At 37.1% G+C, this 15,871-nt stretch overlaps 1 protein-coding gene across 1 annotated transcript; it reads right to left on the reverse strand.

Moving 5' to 3' along the window:
* Window positions 1-271: 271 nt before the first annotated feature.
* Window positions 272-12,551, reverse strand: ksr (kinase suppressor of ras). The gene is made up of 17 exons (XM_077442006.1): window positions 12,180-12,551; window positions 9,684-9,824; window positions 9,459-9,597; window positions 9,190-9,372; window positions 8,938-9,112; window positions 8,698-8,852; window positions 8,447-8,624; window positions 7,225-7,316; window positions 7,020-7,150; window positions 6,120-6,318; window positions 5,846-6,042; window positions 3,489-3,662; window positions 3,224-3,409; window positions 3,008-3,141; window positions 2,779-2,916; window positions 1,318-1,447; window positions 272-1,238 (listed from the first exon to the last, which is right to left on the reverse strand). The coding sequence occupies exons 1-17, from the start codon at window positions 12,372-12,374 to the stop codon at window positions 1,086-1,088; spliced, it is 2,700 nt and encodes an 899-aa protein (XP_077298132.1). The 5' UTR covers window positions 12,375-12,551; the 3' UTR covers window positions 272-1,085.
* Window positions 12,552-15,871: the final 3,320 nt, after the last annotated feature.

A 15,871-nucleotide genomic window follows, 5' to 3' on the forward strand; every position in this document is an offset into this window, starting at 1 on the left:
TTTCGGATATTTAATAACAAACCCTATGTGAAAAGGTTTATTCTAAATATACATAATTAAAATAAAGTAAAACTGAATAAATAATGATAAAAATTTAACACCTACAATTGACTAGAACTGAGACTTAAGATTGGACCACCTTTGTGGATTGAAATAATACGTATTATATGTAATTCTTTTAATATTTAATATTTATTTTAAAATATTTTTCTTTTTTCCATAGCATGTACTTATTTTATACTATATAGGAAATAATTTTTTTTTTATATTTGTACAGCGTATCATAAATATCCAATAATAATTTGAAACTGAACTATTTTTATATAATAATAATAATGATCATATATATATTTATTTCACCCTCGCATTTTGATTATATACAATATACACAAAAGATTGCCATATAGGAAAATAACAAGATATTTTTAAAATTTTTTGCATTAGCTTATAGACTTTTTTCTGTATAATATAATATAGATAAAACATTTGTGACAGTCAACGGAGATATACATAACTGGAAATTTCTTTAATATGATTGCCAATAGATGCCTTATTAGACAATTAACCATTTGTTTCAAGACAATTAAATTCTGTAATTCTATCTTCACATAGTATGTATTAGAGGAGAGACTATAGTATTGGCCCGTTTAAAGTAGTTGGCAACTTGAATTTTTAAATAAAAATAATATAAATGGGAACTTTTTATGCAAACTGGTTGAAATATTATAGTCCCTCCCCAATTTCAAACAAAAACAATACTTTTCATATATGACGGTATGTAAAGCAAAAATAGACAGACTGCAATAACAAATGAAACTAATATAAAACCTGTAAAAATGAAAATTTAGATTGTATTAATTTTCAATGAACTCTTATAATTATAATTTTAATTTATAAATATATATAATACTTTCTATTGGAACTACTTGAGATCTTTGTTGAAAATTTCACGTACAGGAAAGCTTTAATTAGCGAGTGTATTTTGGCATCTAAAGGTCACTTTTCAATAGATAAGAGAAATTCATAATTAAAACGTCATAACACAATAACGAGTATTGTACAGAATAATACAATAAAATATAAATTTAAAAGACCGACTCGGCCGATCGGGAGAGGTGCACAGGATGTGACGGCGATCTCGCCAACCGCTTCTTCGGTAATTTCTCCAAAGTCTTCAAAAGTAGGCCAAAATCAGGCCTCTCCTCCACTTTGTAAGACCAGCACAACATCAAAATATCCTTAAATACAAAATAAAACATTAAAATACGTAATATACATATAACGTACGCAACAAAATATTTCTACGATAACAATTACTTTGACATCTCTGGACGCTTGTAGATTAGCTAGGGTCTGTTTAATTCCTTTTCCAACCTGCCATATGACAGCTTCCGGAGGTTGACCTTTGAATGGCCACTCGCCACATAACAACTCATACCAAACAGTCCTAATGAAACAAAATACAAATATTACATTATTTTGATTAAAACTTAATCTAGATCAGTGGTTCGTAACCTTGTTGGAGGTAATGAACCCCACCAGTTTCATATGCGCATTCATCGAACCCTTCTTAAATTGGAATCCTTCTTAATTGGCACCCGAATCATATGATTCGGGTGTGTATCTTGACTTTCCCCAAACCCCTGGGGTTTGATCGAACCCAGGTTAAAAACCACTGATCTAGATGGAACTTTTAGTGATAGATTTTTACACATTTATAAGTATATTTTCCTATTAATAGTATATTACAGTGTATAAAAAGTATAATATAGTGTAACGTGGAAACGTGAGAGAGTATCCAATGTCTAAGTGCATTCGTGGGTGAACAATAGACCCCGGATTAGGCTAACGGAACTCAGTGAGTGCCCGAACAAAGGATAAACTGGAGTTTTCACAGACTTGGGCGAGAGCGTGCGTACACAATAGACTTGTCAGGCCTTTAACACTATGGTGGCCGCTGACTCATATTTGTATCATGTTGGGTGCATAACGCTTACTGGATTCACGACTGCGCGAACTGTTTCAGTCTGCTGAAATATTTTTGTATCACGTTTTCAAAAATTTATGATAGGTATTTTTTTCTAAAATTTTTCGCATATTAAAAATATATAATAAACCAGCATAATAGTGGTTATCATGTAATGCTTTGAACGGAGTGGTCATGGTTTCATATCCCACTGGTTTCAGCTGGCCAGACCTTGGATTTATGACTCCAGGTCGATCGTTTCCTATCAAAGTTTGCCAATTTATCTGATTCTCATTGAAACGGTCCCAAAAATTTGGCAAAATATCGAGTTTTCAGCAATCTCGAATTTCGCTGAATCGCATAAATGCTGCAAATGTACAAATTTGACCATAAATGTCTCTGTAGATGTTAATTGATATGTATTTATATACTTTGTATAATACTAATAATATTTATATGAAATGTACAATGTTTCTGGCCAGAAACGCGCATTGGGGTTATCTGTTAAACCTAATATCTTTCAAACCAAAGAACATATTTTATTATTTTTTTTTATTAGCTTCCTAATAGTTTTTTTATACATCTGCACTAAACTAAACAGTCCAGGTATGTATATTCGGGTATGTAGTGGTACACGAGCCATTTTTCGACCATATTCATTGTTTCATTAGAGTTCATTGAGTCTTCGGCCCGTTGAAATGGTTTTGCTAAGACTCGTATGCGAGTCCACGGCCTGCTGATTTTGTTTTAGCAAAGACTCATATGCGAGACTTCGGTCGTTAACTTGTTAATGTACTAACACAAAAACCTACCCAAAGGCATAAACGTCCGACTCGTTAGTAAAAGGAAGATCATCGGCATGCAGAGTCTGCCTCGGTTTAAGTTTGCGCACAAGTTCCGGAGCCAAATAACACAACCAACCGGGAGGTATCACCAAGGAATCACCAGTTCTGTAAATCACAAAACAAAAAAGAAATAACACAAACTCCAAAGAACCAACATCAGAAACTACTCAACAGAAAGAAAAAAAAAACCACATACTTATTACTATCACATAACTTCGTAACACCTAATAAACCAAAGTCGGTAATGACGACTTTTCCATTTTCTAAGAAAATATTTTTACTCTTAAGATCTTTATGTACTATTCCGCGTGCATGAAGATAACCCATACCCTGTAAGAAAAATGAATAGAGCACGTTAAAAATATAAAACACTTCAATAATCAAAATAAACACACACACACACACAAATTACCTGTGATATTTGCTGAGCAACTATAGTAGTTTTATTCATAGTAAACTTATCTTTTCGTAAATGTATATGTGTATAGAGGGTCATTCCTTTGCACAGCGAGGTGACGATGGCGAATTTAGGATGTTTCATGCACGCCCCCATGAAGAGGACAAGGTTCTCGTGTCGCGTTTTGCGAAACGTAGCCACCTAAAATTTATCAAATAGACAATGTAATACAAACAACCACATCATATAATCATCACATCTGTATAGTAAAAGGCATTACTTCGTGTTTGAAACTTTCTAATGCGGCAGGATCTTCCAGATTGTGATCGTTGAGAAGCTTCACGGCGACATCTCCATGCCAACTGCCTCGATACACTGTGAAGAATCTGCCCGTTCCGAGTGGGTCGGTAACACGAAGCTCGGTGAACGGTATATCCCATTCTTTCATTGACAACTGAAACAATCGCATATGATTTCTATAACATTTATGTTTGCATTTTGACCACTGAAAATGTTTCATTTACCCAGAGACATTTTCAAATGCTATAAATATGTTAGTCGGTCGTTTCACTATACTATTTTAGTATAATTGAATAGAACAAAGACTCATATGTCAATAATAACAATATTTTAAACAACTATGGCTTCCCTCAGGCAATTTTGAAAAAGTTTTTAGCCAAGTCCTGATCTAACATCCTAGTATGTATATATATTAGGTATTCCCGGAATTATTATCGTTTTTGTAATATGCAATTTTGATGTGTCTTATGTTTTTTTTCTTCTTCTGGATTCATTGCGTTCCTTTTGAACAAAAAAAAATCTTTTGTGCCCCATCCAGAAAAAATGATAGAGACGTGTCCATCAGAAGCTCATTTAAGGAGCAGTATGTATGTTATTGTTGTTTCAGGCGAAAAAAAGGGCCGTAAAGGCTTCAAAATTCATTTGCGACATATACTGGATGTAAGGAAGTGCCATCGTTGGTTTAAGAAATTTCAATCGGGCAATCTCAGCTTGGATGACGAGCCTCGAAGTGGACGGTGCATTCAAGAGGATTAAGCATCTCTAAAGGCGGATACCGAAGCAAATCCAATGTTGACTCTTGATCATATACGTCTTGATGAATTATAAATAATTAAAAAAATTAAGTTTAAATTTTACTATGAAAAACGACATCAATTCCGGGACGACCTAATATATAAAATGTAGACTTTTAACCCTTTGCTGCTACAATGTTTTTCAAAATCCTAGTGAGTGAGTCGAGCGTACAGTCTACACAAAGCAAAGCCGTGCTCAACTAATACGATTTTTTAGCTTGCAATTTTACCGATTTAAAATTCAGCACACTTCCAATTAACCCTTTTAAACGAAAACAAAAAATAGTGTGGTCAGAGCACTATCCCAATAAACATGTTTCAATAGAAAATACTCAATATAAAATAGTATTAACAGTGGGAAAAAATCCCAAGTTAAAATACGTACTTTTGACTTTTCATTTGAACTGGACGACTACTTAGAGAGATTTGAAAGCTGAAAAGTACTACAGATGACATATAAAATAACCAACTATAGATTCCAATATTCATTTTGAACAGAAAATTGACAGATTTTGACACATCGACCAAACACAACACGAAGATATAGAAAAATCGCGCGATTTAAAAAACACATCTCCGAATCTCGAGCCAATCAACATTTTTTATTACCAGATTCGTGTTCACTGGGCATAGTCTATAAGAAAAGTCATATCTCGTCTCTGAACCAAAAAAAAAAGTCGTCATTTGTCGAACAGTGTAATAAGTATAAATACATATAATAATAATAAATTTATATATACATATACATTGGTATATGTATAAATTTTCATAACAACGATGAACTGACCATTCGTCGTCAAAAACGATAGTTATTGGCAATCCTCACCGTTTTCATAAACAACAATATATCGTTGTTTAGCATTCAAAGGGTTAAACTGTTTTTATACCATTCCGTCGTACGTCAGTCGCAGGTCGCAACAACTGCTTCCAGCAACACCATCATTCATACTGAAAACTACACAAGTTTATCTCATACAACAAATTCTTTCACAGAAAATAGCACACACGTCTGATAAGCGAGTGCCTACCAACCGTATTGGAAATTTATTTTAATGGCGACTTCCGTTGATAATAGTAATACATAGATAGACCACACATTTAGTTTAGTGTTCATATGAATTTAGATGCCGCAGTTTGTTCTCTTCTCCTGTGGCACATACCAATTTGACGATTTCGTCACCTGTTCCAAAGCGCATCAACACCTCAACCAGATTTCTTTCAAATTTGAATTTGTTTAATCTAATATATGCTGATCTGATTGAGGGATTGTTCAATTTGAGATCGTAAATGCGTTCTAATGTAATGCTTGTTTTTATGTATTAATTTATTTGTTTCATACTTTATCTTTAGGCTATTATCTTATTTTGTTTTTGCATCCATATTTATTCTTGTAAAAATTCTGTAATGTCACCATGACAAAATTGTAAATAAAATATACATATATGCATGTGTGTACATTACATTAAAGAATATTTTACTCCTGTTGGTTATATTAGGCTTAATTTAACACACTTGCACTTCTTCGCTCTATGTATATACTTACACTGTTCTGACGAGGCCACTTTGCAGACTCTGCCCGTTGCAATGGATCTCCGTCCAACGAATCGGTGCGACCGCCGGGCGTACGCTCCGAGTCCTCGGAAGCGGATCCGCTCAGAGATATAACACTGTCGACTTGGGTGTTGCTGCTGCTGCTCCCTTCGCCATTCTTAGTGTCACTTGGACCCAATTTTTTAACATCTGATAAATGACAATCAAAGTCACGACTCAAATTCAAAACTATGTAAGTATCTGACAATCGTCGAATATATACGAACCGGGAAAATTGAATTGTTGCCTATTGTGGGTGGGAAGAGGACCGGGAGGAGGAACATTGTGGGCGACTACCGGGACGACACTATGAGGAGTGCGAGGAGTGTGCGGCGTCTGCGGAAGAGCGTTGTTGGAGACGAGAGCTGGTGATGATGGCGACGAGCTGTTGCAAGACGACGTGTTGGAACTTGAATCAGGACCACCCTGCATAATGAAATCAGTGATATATTCAATATATACGTATGTTACAATTGAAGTGTATCTTCCAGTTGTAATATATTTGGAATATACATATTACATCCAACCTGTTACTAACTACCGTTATAGTTGAAGTGTATTTTCAGTTGTAATATATTGTGACTATTTGGAATATATTCCACGTAAGTTGATTCATATGGAGAATGACATTACCAACTGGTCAAAATATATTACTACTGAATATACAGTTCAACTATAAATTGGTACCAGGTTAGATGGAGTGGTTTGATTTCCTTGAAAACGTCACTCAACTAGTAAATTGAGTTGGAAAGTCACATTTTTGTTTTGAACACATTCTTAGAGTTATCGTCATACTATACTCATTGCCTTTATTCGTAATACCCAACAAATATTAGCGCATTATTGAATTCTAAAGCATTCGTAATAACATCAGAGCTGTCAAAACTCAACTGTTATATTACAACTAGAGCACATTATTGAAAGTGTATTTGCTCTTGTACAGATATAATTTACTGGTTGAATTGTATTCGAATATAAATGAACTAAAACGCCAGTTGGAATGTATTACAACTGAAAATACACTTCGACTGTAACACATACATATATCTCATTGACTTGATATCCATTTATATTACACAAACAGGAAAAGTCAAGTTATTCAATGTTATCAATCAAATGTTACTTACAGGGAAAGACGGATTGTTGGCGCTTAGCTGATGTGGATGAGATCTTTTTCTATTATTCTTCAATGCAGACAGTAATCCGGGCGACGTGTGCTGCGGACTTCGTCCTGATGATGGAGAATTAAATGGGAAGCCTGTTACATATAAAAATGATCTCATTATCGGATTAAACTAAACCTTAAATACAAACGATGATGTGTTTACTTACTATCAGGCTTTTCACCGTGTAGTTTTTTCTTGAACTCATCGATCAGTGCAGTAGGTAGGCCGCATGAAGGTGGTACTTTACTTTCACAATCCCTTAAGTTCATAAAATAAAATATAAATCGACTGTTTCAAATAATTCTATTGAATCTACATACATATGTATACAAATAAAATTGGGTGCTACTTCAGTATGCGGTCTACCTTATCATGCGATCTACCTTTGAATCGCGATCGACTATTTTTTTTATTATTTGTATCGTAGCAACGAAATGACTATTACAATTTTTGTTTTTTCCTGACGCCCCATAATGTTGTCGAAGCATTTCTATCAAAATATCGTCAGCAGATACATATCTCTTAACCAAATCTTAAATGAATAGGGCCAACCTTAACTTAACCTAACCTATCCTGACCCTTGAATAAATAGGTTTTGGCTGCTAAGATATGTTTTTTTTTTGTGAAAATATTGATGAAATATAATTAAAAAAAAAAACATATCTTAGCAGCCAACACCTATTTATTTATATAGCAAACTGCTAATACATATGACACAAAATAACAACAAAAAATTATAAATCATCTTCCACAAAGGTATCCATTAACAAGCAACCCTTCAAGAAAGCACTAATGTTATTAGAACTTCTAATGCTTTCAGGAAGGGAATTATAAATTTGAACACCTCTGTGAAAAACACCTCCTGCAGTTTTAGCTTTCTTAACTCTACCTATAATAAATTTATTCCTATTTCTCGTTTTATAATTATGTATATCTCTATTCCTAACTATATGATTATTAAAATATTTGGGTAATAGATTCTTATCTAGCTTATATTTAAGGGTCAGGATAGGTTAGGTTAAGTTAAGGTTGGCTCTATTCATTTAAGATTAGGTTGTTAGGGTCGGTATTATTCAGTCGCATTGTCACACGCGAGAACTGAGACAGAGTGAGACCGCGTATTAAAGTAAAAACGTGAAGGTAGATCGCATACTAAAGTAAATATGTGAAGGTAGACCGCATACTAAAGTAGCACCTAAAATTGAATGTAAGTTTTTCCAATATAATAATATCCCATTTTATTATTGATATGATAATGTGGACATTTTCCTTGGAATTGGCAATTATCATTTGAATGTCTATAGTGAAAAAAAATTACTGAAAATAATCGAAGACTTATGGGGCAACCCAGTACGTTGAAGACTAGCTAAGGTATAAGATGTAATTACCTATGACATTTATATTTGCACTCTTTGCATCGTAGACCAGGTCCTAGGAACATTTGCTTATCACAATAATCGCACGTGGCGATCATCTTAAACGTTTTAGTAAAACGATGCGCAATATAATGACACATCCCTCGCGAGACAGGCGTTCTTGGAGACCGCGGCACAGTCAAATTAACAGCTGCAAAAGAAAACCGACAAATCAACAACAATTGCAACACACTCCACACTGTAAAGGTACACATAAAACTCACATTTAAAATTATCATCACTGTCCGACTGTTGCAGCAATGTCCCCTGACTCAACCTGTACGGTGGGGATCTAATCGGCGAGCACAGAGCAAGTGGAGAATTCAATATTCCCGGCTCCGTGGGCAATCGGACACGACCCGGACAAATGGGCTCGACGCTGTAAAATTTCAACAAACATAAACAAAAAAAAAATCACCGAATAAACCATCATCAAACTAAATCTTCATTCGCATCCGTTTTACCCATGATTTTGATGATTCGGATCGGCACCGTTCACCTCGCCGTCTAATTTAATTCCTAATTGCGATTCGTGAGACTTAGATTTAGTGAGCGGTGGTCCGTCGTAGATCAGAGGAGGGAACGGATGACCCGGTTGATGTTTGCGCTTTGCCGGCGGAGTCGTAGGAAACTTGATGCCTAAAAGAAAACGGAAAACGACAATTAGAAACCGCTCCGACGATCCTAAGGTGCAAATAAAATTGCAGTGTATGAACCCCCGGACGGAGCACCGTTCGGCACAAGCAACAAAGCATCTTCAGACGGTACCGAAGCACGAGCGTGCCTGATGTAAAATCTCGGCGAACCTTTTAATACGTTGGGACGATCCCACGAGTCCCAATACAGTGGAATTCCGGGATCTACGGCTCCGTTATTTCCGCCGCTCTTGATTAAAATCTCTGTAAATACAATTTGTATTGAGTTCAAGAATTATTCAAAATCGAAACACAAAAAAAAATAAGTTTTAACGATTGTAATTGCTGACCTGTGAATCTTTTTAAATTTTGTATGGCACAACTTAGTCTCCTTACTTCTTCTTCACGGGCGTTTCCCAATAAAAGTTTAATTTCCTTGTCCGATTTGTTTTGTAGAGATTCCATACAACGAACCTTGATACAAATCAGCTGAGAAATATATAATAAATGGTGATCATCATACTCGTTATTTTATTCCAACATACATATGTAACTTTGCAGACGCGATACAATACCTTGATCGATTCTGAGCCTAGGCCGACGACTTGCAACCATTGAATGAGAGATGGAATGTTACGAAGCTCAGTGGGTATGTCCTCTTCTTTGAATTTTGCTTTAGTTACAAGTTGGTGAGAAAATAGTTTGATTAATTTTTCCTGAAAAAAAAAAAAAAAAAAAAGTTAAAACCAATTAATATATTTAACTAGCTGACTTTATTGAGAATCAGATCAATAGTCAACTGTTCTATAAGAAGTTATGTGAAAACATAGTTAGTGGAATGAACAACGCAGATTGGCGTCCATGGATCTGAAAAACTTTCTGTATTTTGAGAATGTTCAAAATAAACAAGAATACTACCTGCTAAGCCTTTCCAGGAAGCATTGAAAAAAATGCATTGAACATGGATCGTGTAATCCGTGTCATTAATTTGTCAACGTTTATAACGACTGGTTTACACCGGAATTTCTGAATTTATAACCATAGCGGAATTTCCCAATGGAAATCCCTAACTGCAGAGTATTTGAGATTATGGCTAAGAATTTAGATTGTGAGCATATTACATTTTAACACCAATGAAGATGGAACTAGTTTTGGAAAATACATTTATTAATAGACATAGTGATCTAGGGTTTGTTAGGATTAGCTACAATTTTTATACCTGCCTTCTAAATAATTCTACTTGGAAATGTTGGTGAAATTATCAGCGTTGCAGGCTTTCAACATAAAAGACATCAGCACTCAAAGGGTTAATGGAAACGTGAGTAATGTTTTGATATTGTCTTTATTTTTTATGCAATATAAAAACAAACATAGTTGCCAAAAATGTATAATATCTATGGGTTGGTTGTATTAGATTAAAATAAATCTACTTCAAAATGTTTAATTTTATTCAATTTAAATATTTCAACAAGCATTTATTTTTCTACTATCATAAATTCTTATATAAAGTATTCGATTGTGAGTCTAATATGTAAATAGTGCAAATGATGAAAAAAATGTAACTTGGGAACATGAGAGAGAGTATCTACAGTCTAAGTGAATTTGTGGGTGAACAATGGATACCCTGGATTAGGCTAACGGGACTCTGTAAGTTCCCGAACAAAGGATACGCTGGAGTTCTCACAGACCTGGGCGAGTGCATGCGTAAGCAACAGATCGGGGAAGCTGTTATAAGGAGGTACACACAACAGATTAGATTATTATGGAGTGAGTGGTGGTTCTGTGTGGACCTCTTCCATCGTTGAATAAATGCTGTGAAGCTACTGTGGCCTCTTATTTGGGACCTGAATCTAACCCTACGCAACAATAATATAAAAACATTGATATTCAAAATGGTTAAAGTTGTGCAAGGGCTGAAAATGGCAATGATAAAATAAATAAAAGGAATTAGTATATTAAAGCTTTACTCTCGTTGAACAATTGTAGCTTAGCTTAATATGTTTGCTAAGAAAGGTGATGAAATCAACATCAATAATATAAACTACAGATTGTGCAAGCAAATATAAACAATTGCACAAAGATATAATTTGAGATTATACAGAAAGAGGAGGCGGAGACCAGAAAGGATGAGTATCTCGTGGTCTAAAATTTTAATTAAGTGATTCGGCGAAACTATTCAAATTCTCAGTCTTCAAGATGCAAACCTTCACGATAGTCGCAAATCGTTAAAACATTAAATCACAAGAAGAATAATAGCAGTTAAGAAGTCATAGAAAATTTTTAATTTTTATTTAAAGGTCATTGTTACATATATAAAATGAATGTGATACTGAGATTGGAAATTTCTAGTGATATTTCAAAAACATTTAGTGCACTGCAAACCATCAGGATAAGATTGCATTAAATTACCACACAATTATAAACCGTTCATGAACGTATGCATTTTCAACCACTCTTTTTTTACATAATATAATAATGCAATTATAATTTCCAACACTTTCGTGACACGTTCGTACGCATTCGAACACTTGTGCAGTTTGATTATGTGCATACATATATAGGCCAACGCTTTGACCTGCAGACGGTAAAAAGGTCAAGGGCAAGTTTATTGTGACTGGCCGAAAATTACTGTGCAATCGCACGCAATAGTTGAAACGACCTTCGACATCACGGACAAGCGTCCATCATCAGAAGAACCGTCCATTCGGATCGAAGGCCGTGACCTTGAGAATTTCGAAATTTTACAATCGCGTTATCGATTGTAAAACCATCCCTTCTAAATTGTAAATTTTCAGTGAATGCGGAAAATTTCATACACTTTCGGCCAAAAAATCTGAAAAATCCAACAGCAGAAACGTTGCATCTTCCGTCTCGCTCTCGCTTTAGGGAAGTGTGTGTTAGAGCGAGACGGGGCTATACAATAACGAAATCGAAAGAGAATTTGACATTTGGCGCAGGCAGACAACCCGACGACTGTCGAAGGAGATGGTGGTGGTGGTTGCAGATGTGACAGTTGACGGATGAGCGGATGATGCATGCGTGTAATGTGAGATGGGGATTCAAATGGTAACCTCGAGAGTCCTGATCTCGTGCTGCGTGAGCTCCGCGCTGGTGGAGCAGTGCGTGCGTAGGCCGTCGAGGCGCCCCGCGGAAATGTCGATCATCGACTGCAGCATTTGCACGGACTCGGCGAGGCGGGGGACGCTCGACGCCGACGCCCCCGCGCCCCCTCCCGCTCCCGCTCCCCCTCCCGCCACCATAGACATGTCGCTCGGCCGCCTCACCGCAACGCACCGCACCGCACCGCACCGGACAGCCTCACCGCACCCCCATTTCGCGACCGCAATTTCGCCGCGCGCTACTGGCCGTTCGCCGCTCGCCGCACTCAAACCCAGACTCGCTCTTCTGCCACCCCGCCTCACCCCCTCGCCCTCGCCCTCTCCCGCACTGCTGCCAACGTCGCCGATGCGCACACCATTGATCCACACTCTATATACGCGTTCACAAATCTCGATTCGACTATTCCATCGATGCTCTCGCTTTAGAAATCCCTTCTTCGTTTTTCTATTCTTTTCGAAATGTTCTCGATCAGTTTTATAGGGCGGGTTAAAGGTTTGGACCGTTTCCCGGCCTATGGAAATTCAGTTGAATTTTGAAGAGGATCTTTATTACTCGATTAAAGGTCTGTAGGCGGGGTAGGATGTGTTGACCGTATCCCAGCCTAACGAAACACTGTTGTGCTTGTTTTAATAAAGTTTTATTGTTTGCCTAAATATGGTGGTACAAAGATATTAGAATATTTGGGCAAAAGTATGTCGTTCAGCGGTCTCTGGATATGGTAGAGTGTCGCTGGCTCGGCATTCGGCTATGTTCAGAAGGTCTCTGGATGCGGCAGTGTGTTGCTGGCTCGTTGTTCGGCTATGTTCAGAAGGTCTCTGGTCTGCTGCTGTGTGTCGACGCTTGCTGCTGTGGGTCGACTGGCGTTGTTTGGGTTGTACCTCCTTTTATAGTGTTTCTGGTTGCTGGCTGTTGTTGATGCGTGTTTTTGTCGATGGGGTAGACTTTTCTGGAACGATTGGCACCGTTCCGCTCGATGTAGTTTAATGGCTGCAGGTGTGCTTCGACTGGTTTTGGGAATGTATTCTGCGTCGCAGTAAATGTTTTGATGAATGTGACGAGATTCCCACAGGTCTGTTCATATCTAGTCGGCACGAACCGACTTCAGCAGGTATCCGGCCGTACGAAGAGTATTCTTTGGTACATTTTGTATGGGTATGTTCATTTCAACCGTCACGTTTACGCCACGGCAGGCTTACAGCAGTACCCGACATTTCCTGTTCATACCTTACAACAACATCCGTCAACGTATCGTATCCGTCTTTTGGGCCATCGTGGAGATATACACGCGAATTACGTGCCATGAGTCTGCCGCTTTGCTGTTTTGGACCAATTATCGATAGTGACAGTTGACAGCTGTTCAATCTTTCGACATGGTTTTGGCGCTGACAATGACTTTTTTACAATGCTTCCTTAAATTTTGTAGATTTTTTGGTGATTTGTGTTTTTATTTTATCCAGTATTGTTTCAAATTGGTATCGGTTCATACGGAAATATTTAAAAAAAATTTGTCCATCATCCACAAGCTCCTTATACAGTGTCCAAAACTCTCTTTCGGTTTTTCTATTTATTAACATGGGATGCACATCAAAACGCCTCCGTGCTTTTTTATTGCCTTCTTGAGCTTCTCCTTCCAACAACAGCGCGATTATACATAATTTTTCGTTCGATAAACGTCGAAACATTTTTGCTGTCTTGTATTCTGACGCGTAGCTACGAATGCATGTGTATGCATTCATATTGTAAGTACTCGACAATACAACGTAAGCAATATTGCGCCGTATCGTCTTGGCCTGTAATGTATAAGTAAGCCGATTTTGCCTTGCACTCGACCAAAGTGCTGTATACGTGACGTGACCACGACGTGTAGATAGATATGAATAGAAATGTAATAAAATTACATATTTGAAACGGAGTCGTGCAATGCTGAAGCCGTGCAGTGCTGTTAAGTATGAACAGACCTTAATACAGGTGTATTTGTATGTACAGCAAAGTAGGTAGGGAAGCTGAAGCTCACTGATATCTGGGGACGATGCGTTGGTTTATAAAGGTGTTGCTTGAGCAACGTGTAGCTGGGCTGGTGAGATCACGTTCTGGAAGATTCCAACGGGGTCGAGATCTTCCTTTGTGTTCTATGTTTGATGCGAAGTTACGTAGCTCCTTGGGATTTCCCGTGTACTCGTGATTGCATATCTGGAGCGAGTCGAATCGCCTTTATGGGTAAGCTGGACGAACTATTTCGGCCAAGGCTGACTTTCGTGTACGAGAACAGGACGCAATGATGTCATTTGTAAACATTAAGTTCGATGAGGGAAATATCATCGACCTAGATTCGTATGGTACAAGTCGTGCTATATCCCTACAGTTTATTTCGTCGCTTGTTTAATTTATGTCACTGCAAAACATATGTATAGTTCGGGTGAACGTCACCGCAACGAATGTTAAAAAATCGTAAATGTTCGTTTACCATGCATATGTACATATGAAAAACGGTTAGTATATATATATATATATATATCAGTAGCGTGCGGTAAAACTCTCTCTCTCCCCCGTCGTACATCCTCACTTAATTTGCGCGAGCAGGATACAAGAGGAACAGGCTTTTCCTTCCGTATCCTGCGCGCGCACATTAAACAAGGCTGTATGAAAAAAAGAGAGATAGTTTCACCGCATGCCACTGATGTATATTATATAAACATAGTACCGTTTACCATGCACCCTTTTTTATCTTTCGATTTTCGATCTTTGTCTTCCGATATTTGCTTTTTTTTACAAACCTCCTTTACATTTCACTTATTCGATCTTTTGACTTTCGGTTCCGTGAGGTAGACCCCTCTAGTTCTTCATTGCTCATATATATGTATGAGAAACGCTACAAAAAGCGATCTAATCTAAAGTTACTACGGCAGAGCCGCACCAGAATAGTGGTAATTGGATTATTAATTACACTGCGATCGCCCAAAATTAGTTTTACTCAAATCCAATATAACTGATACGAAATATCTATTCGATAAAATATTCAAAATAAAGCTGGATGATGCGTTTACATACATGCAAATATGGAAAAGAAAACTACGCGCCACTGAGCGACTCATAAACTATATATAGATAATCTAACCGCACAATCGAAAAAGTCAAACAAACCGACGATAATTTAATGTAAACAAAGAAAAACGTCTAACTTCCTCTGCAATAGCATATTATATGTAAACACGGGGCTTTTTATTGAAAAAAGGGGCCAAAACTCACTTCTTGTCAAGTTTTTTATTGGAAAAGATTATATTTAAATTATATTATATAGAATATTCGTTTGAAACATAAAAAAATGCTGAAACAAAAAGGTGCCGGAGCACCGTTCCACCGCGTTACATGGAAAAAAAGCCCTGTGTAAACATATAGAAAAATCTACGCTCACGCAACACTGAGTCATCACTCGAATGAAACGGTCCGGTGATTATTCCGCCCAAAGCGATCTCGCACGCGTCACTAAAATCTCGATCATGGAACATCTGGTACCCGAAAATTCTATCCATCGAGAATTACACACGCGAATTATCATACCAATGAGAACTCGAGTTTCAAATTTTTATTTTATTTCATAGAACATACATATACACTCGCCTTAGAGATCGCCCCAAAGCGATGA

The sequence above is a fragment of the Arctopsyche grandis genome, chromosome 12, assembly GCF_051622035.1.
Source record: "Arctopsyche grandis isolate Sample6627 chromosome 12, ASM5162203v2, whole genome shotgun sequence".
Taxonomy (NCBI): Eukaryota; Metazoa; Arthropoda; class Insecta; order Trichoptera; family Hydropsychidae; genus Arctopsyche; species Arctopsyche grandis.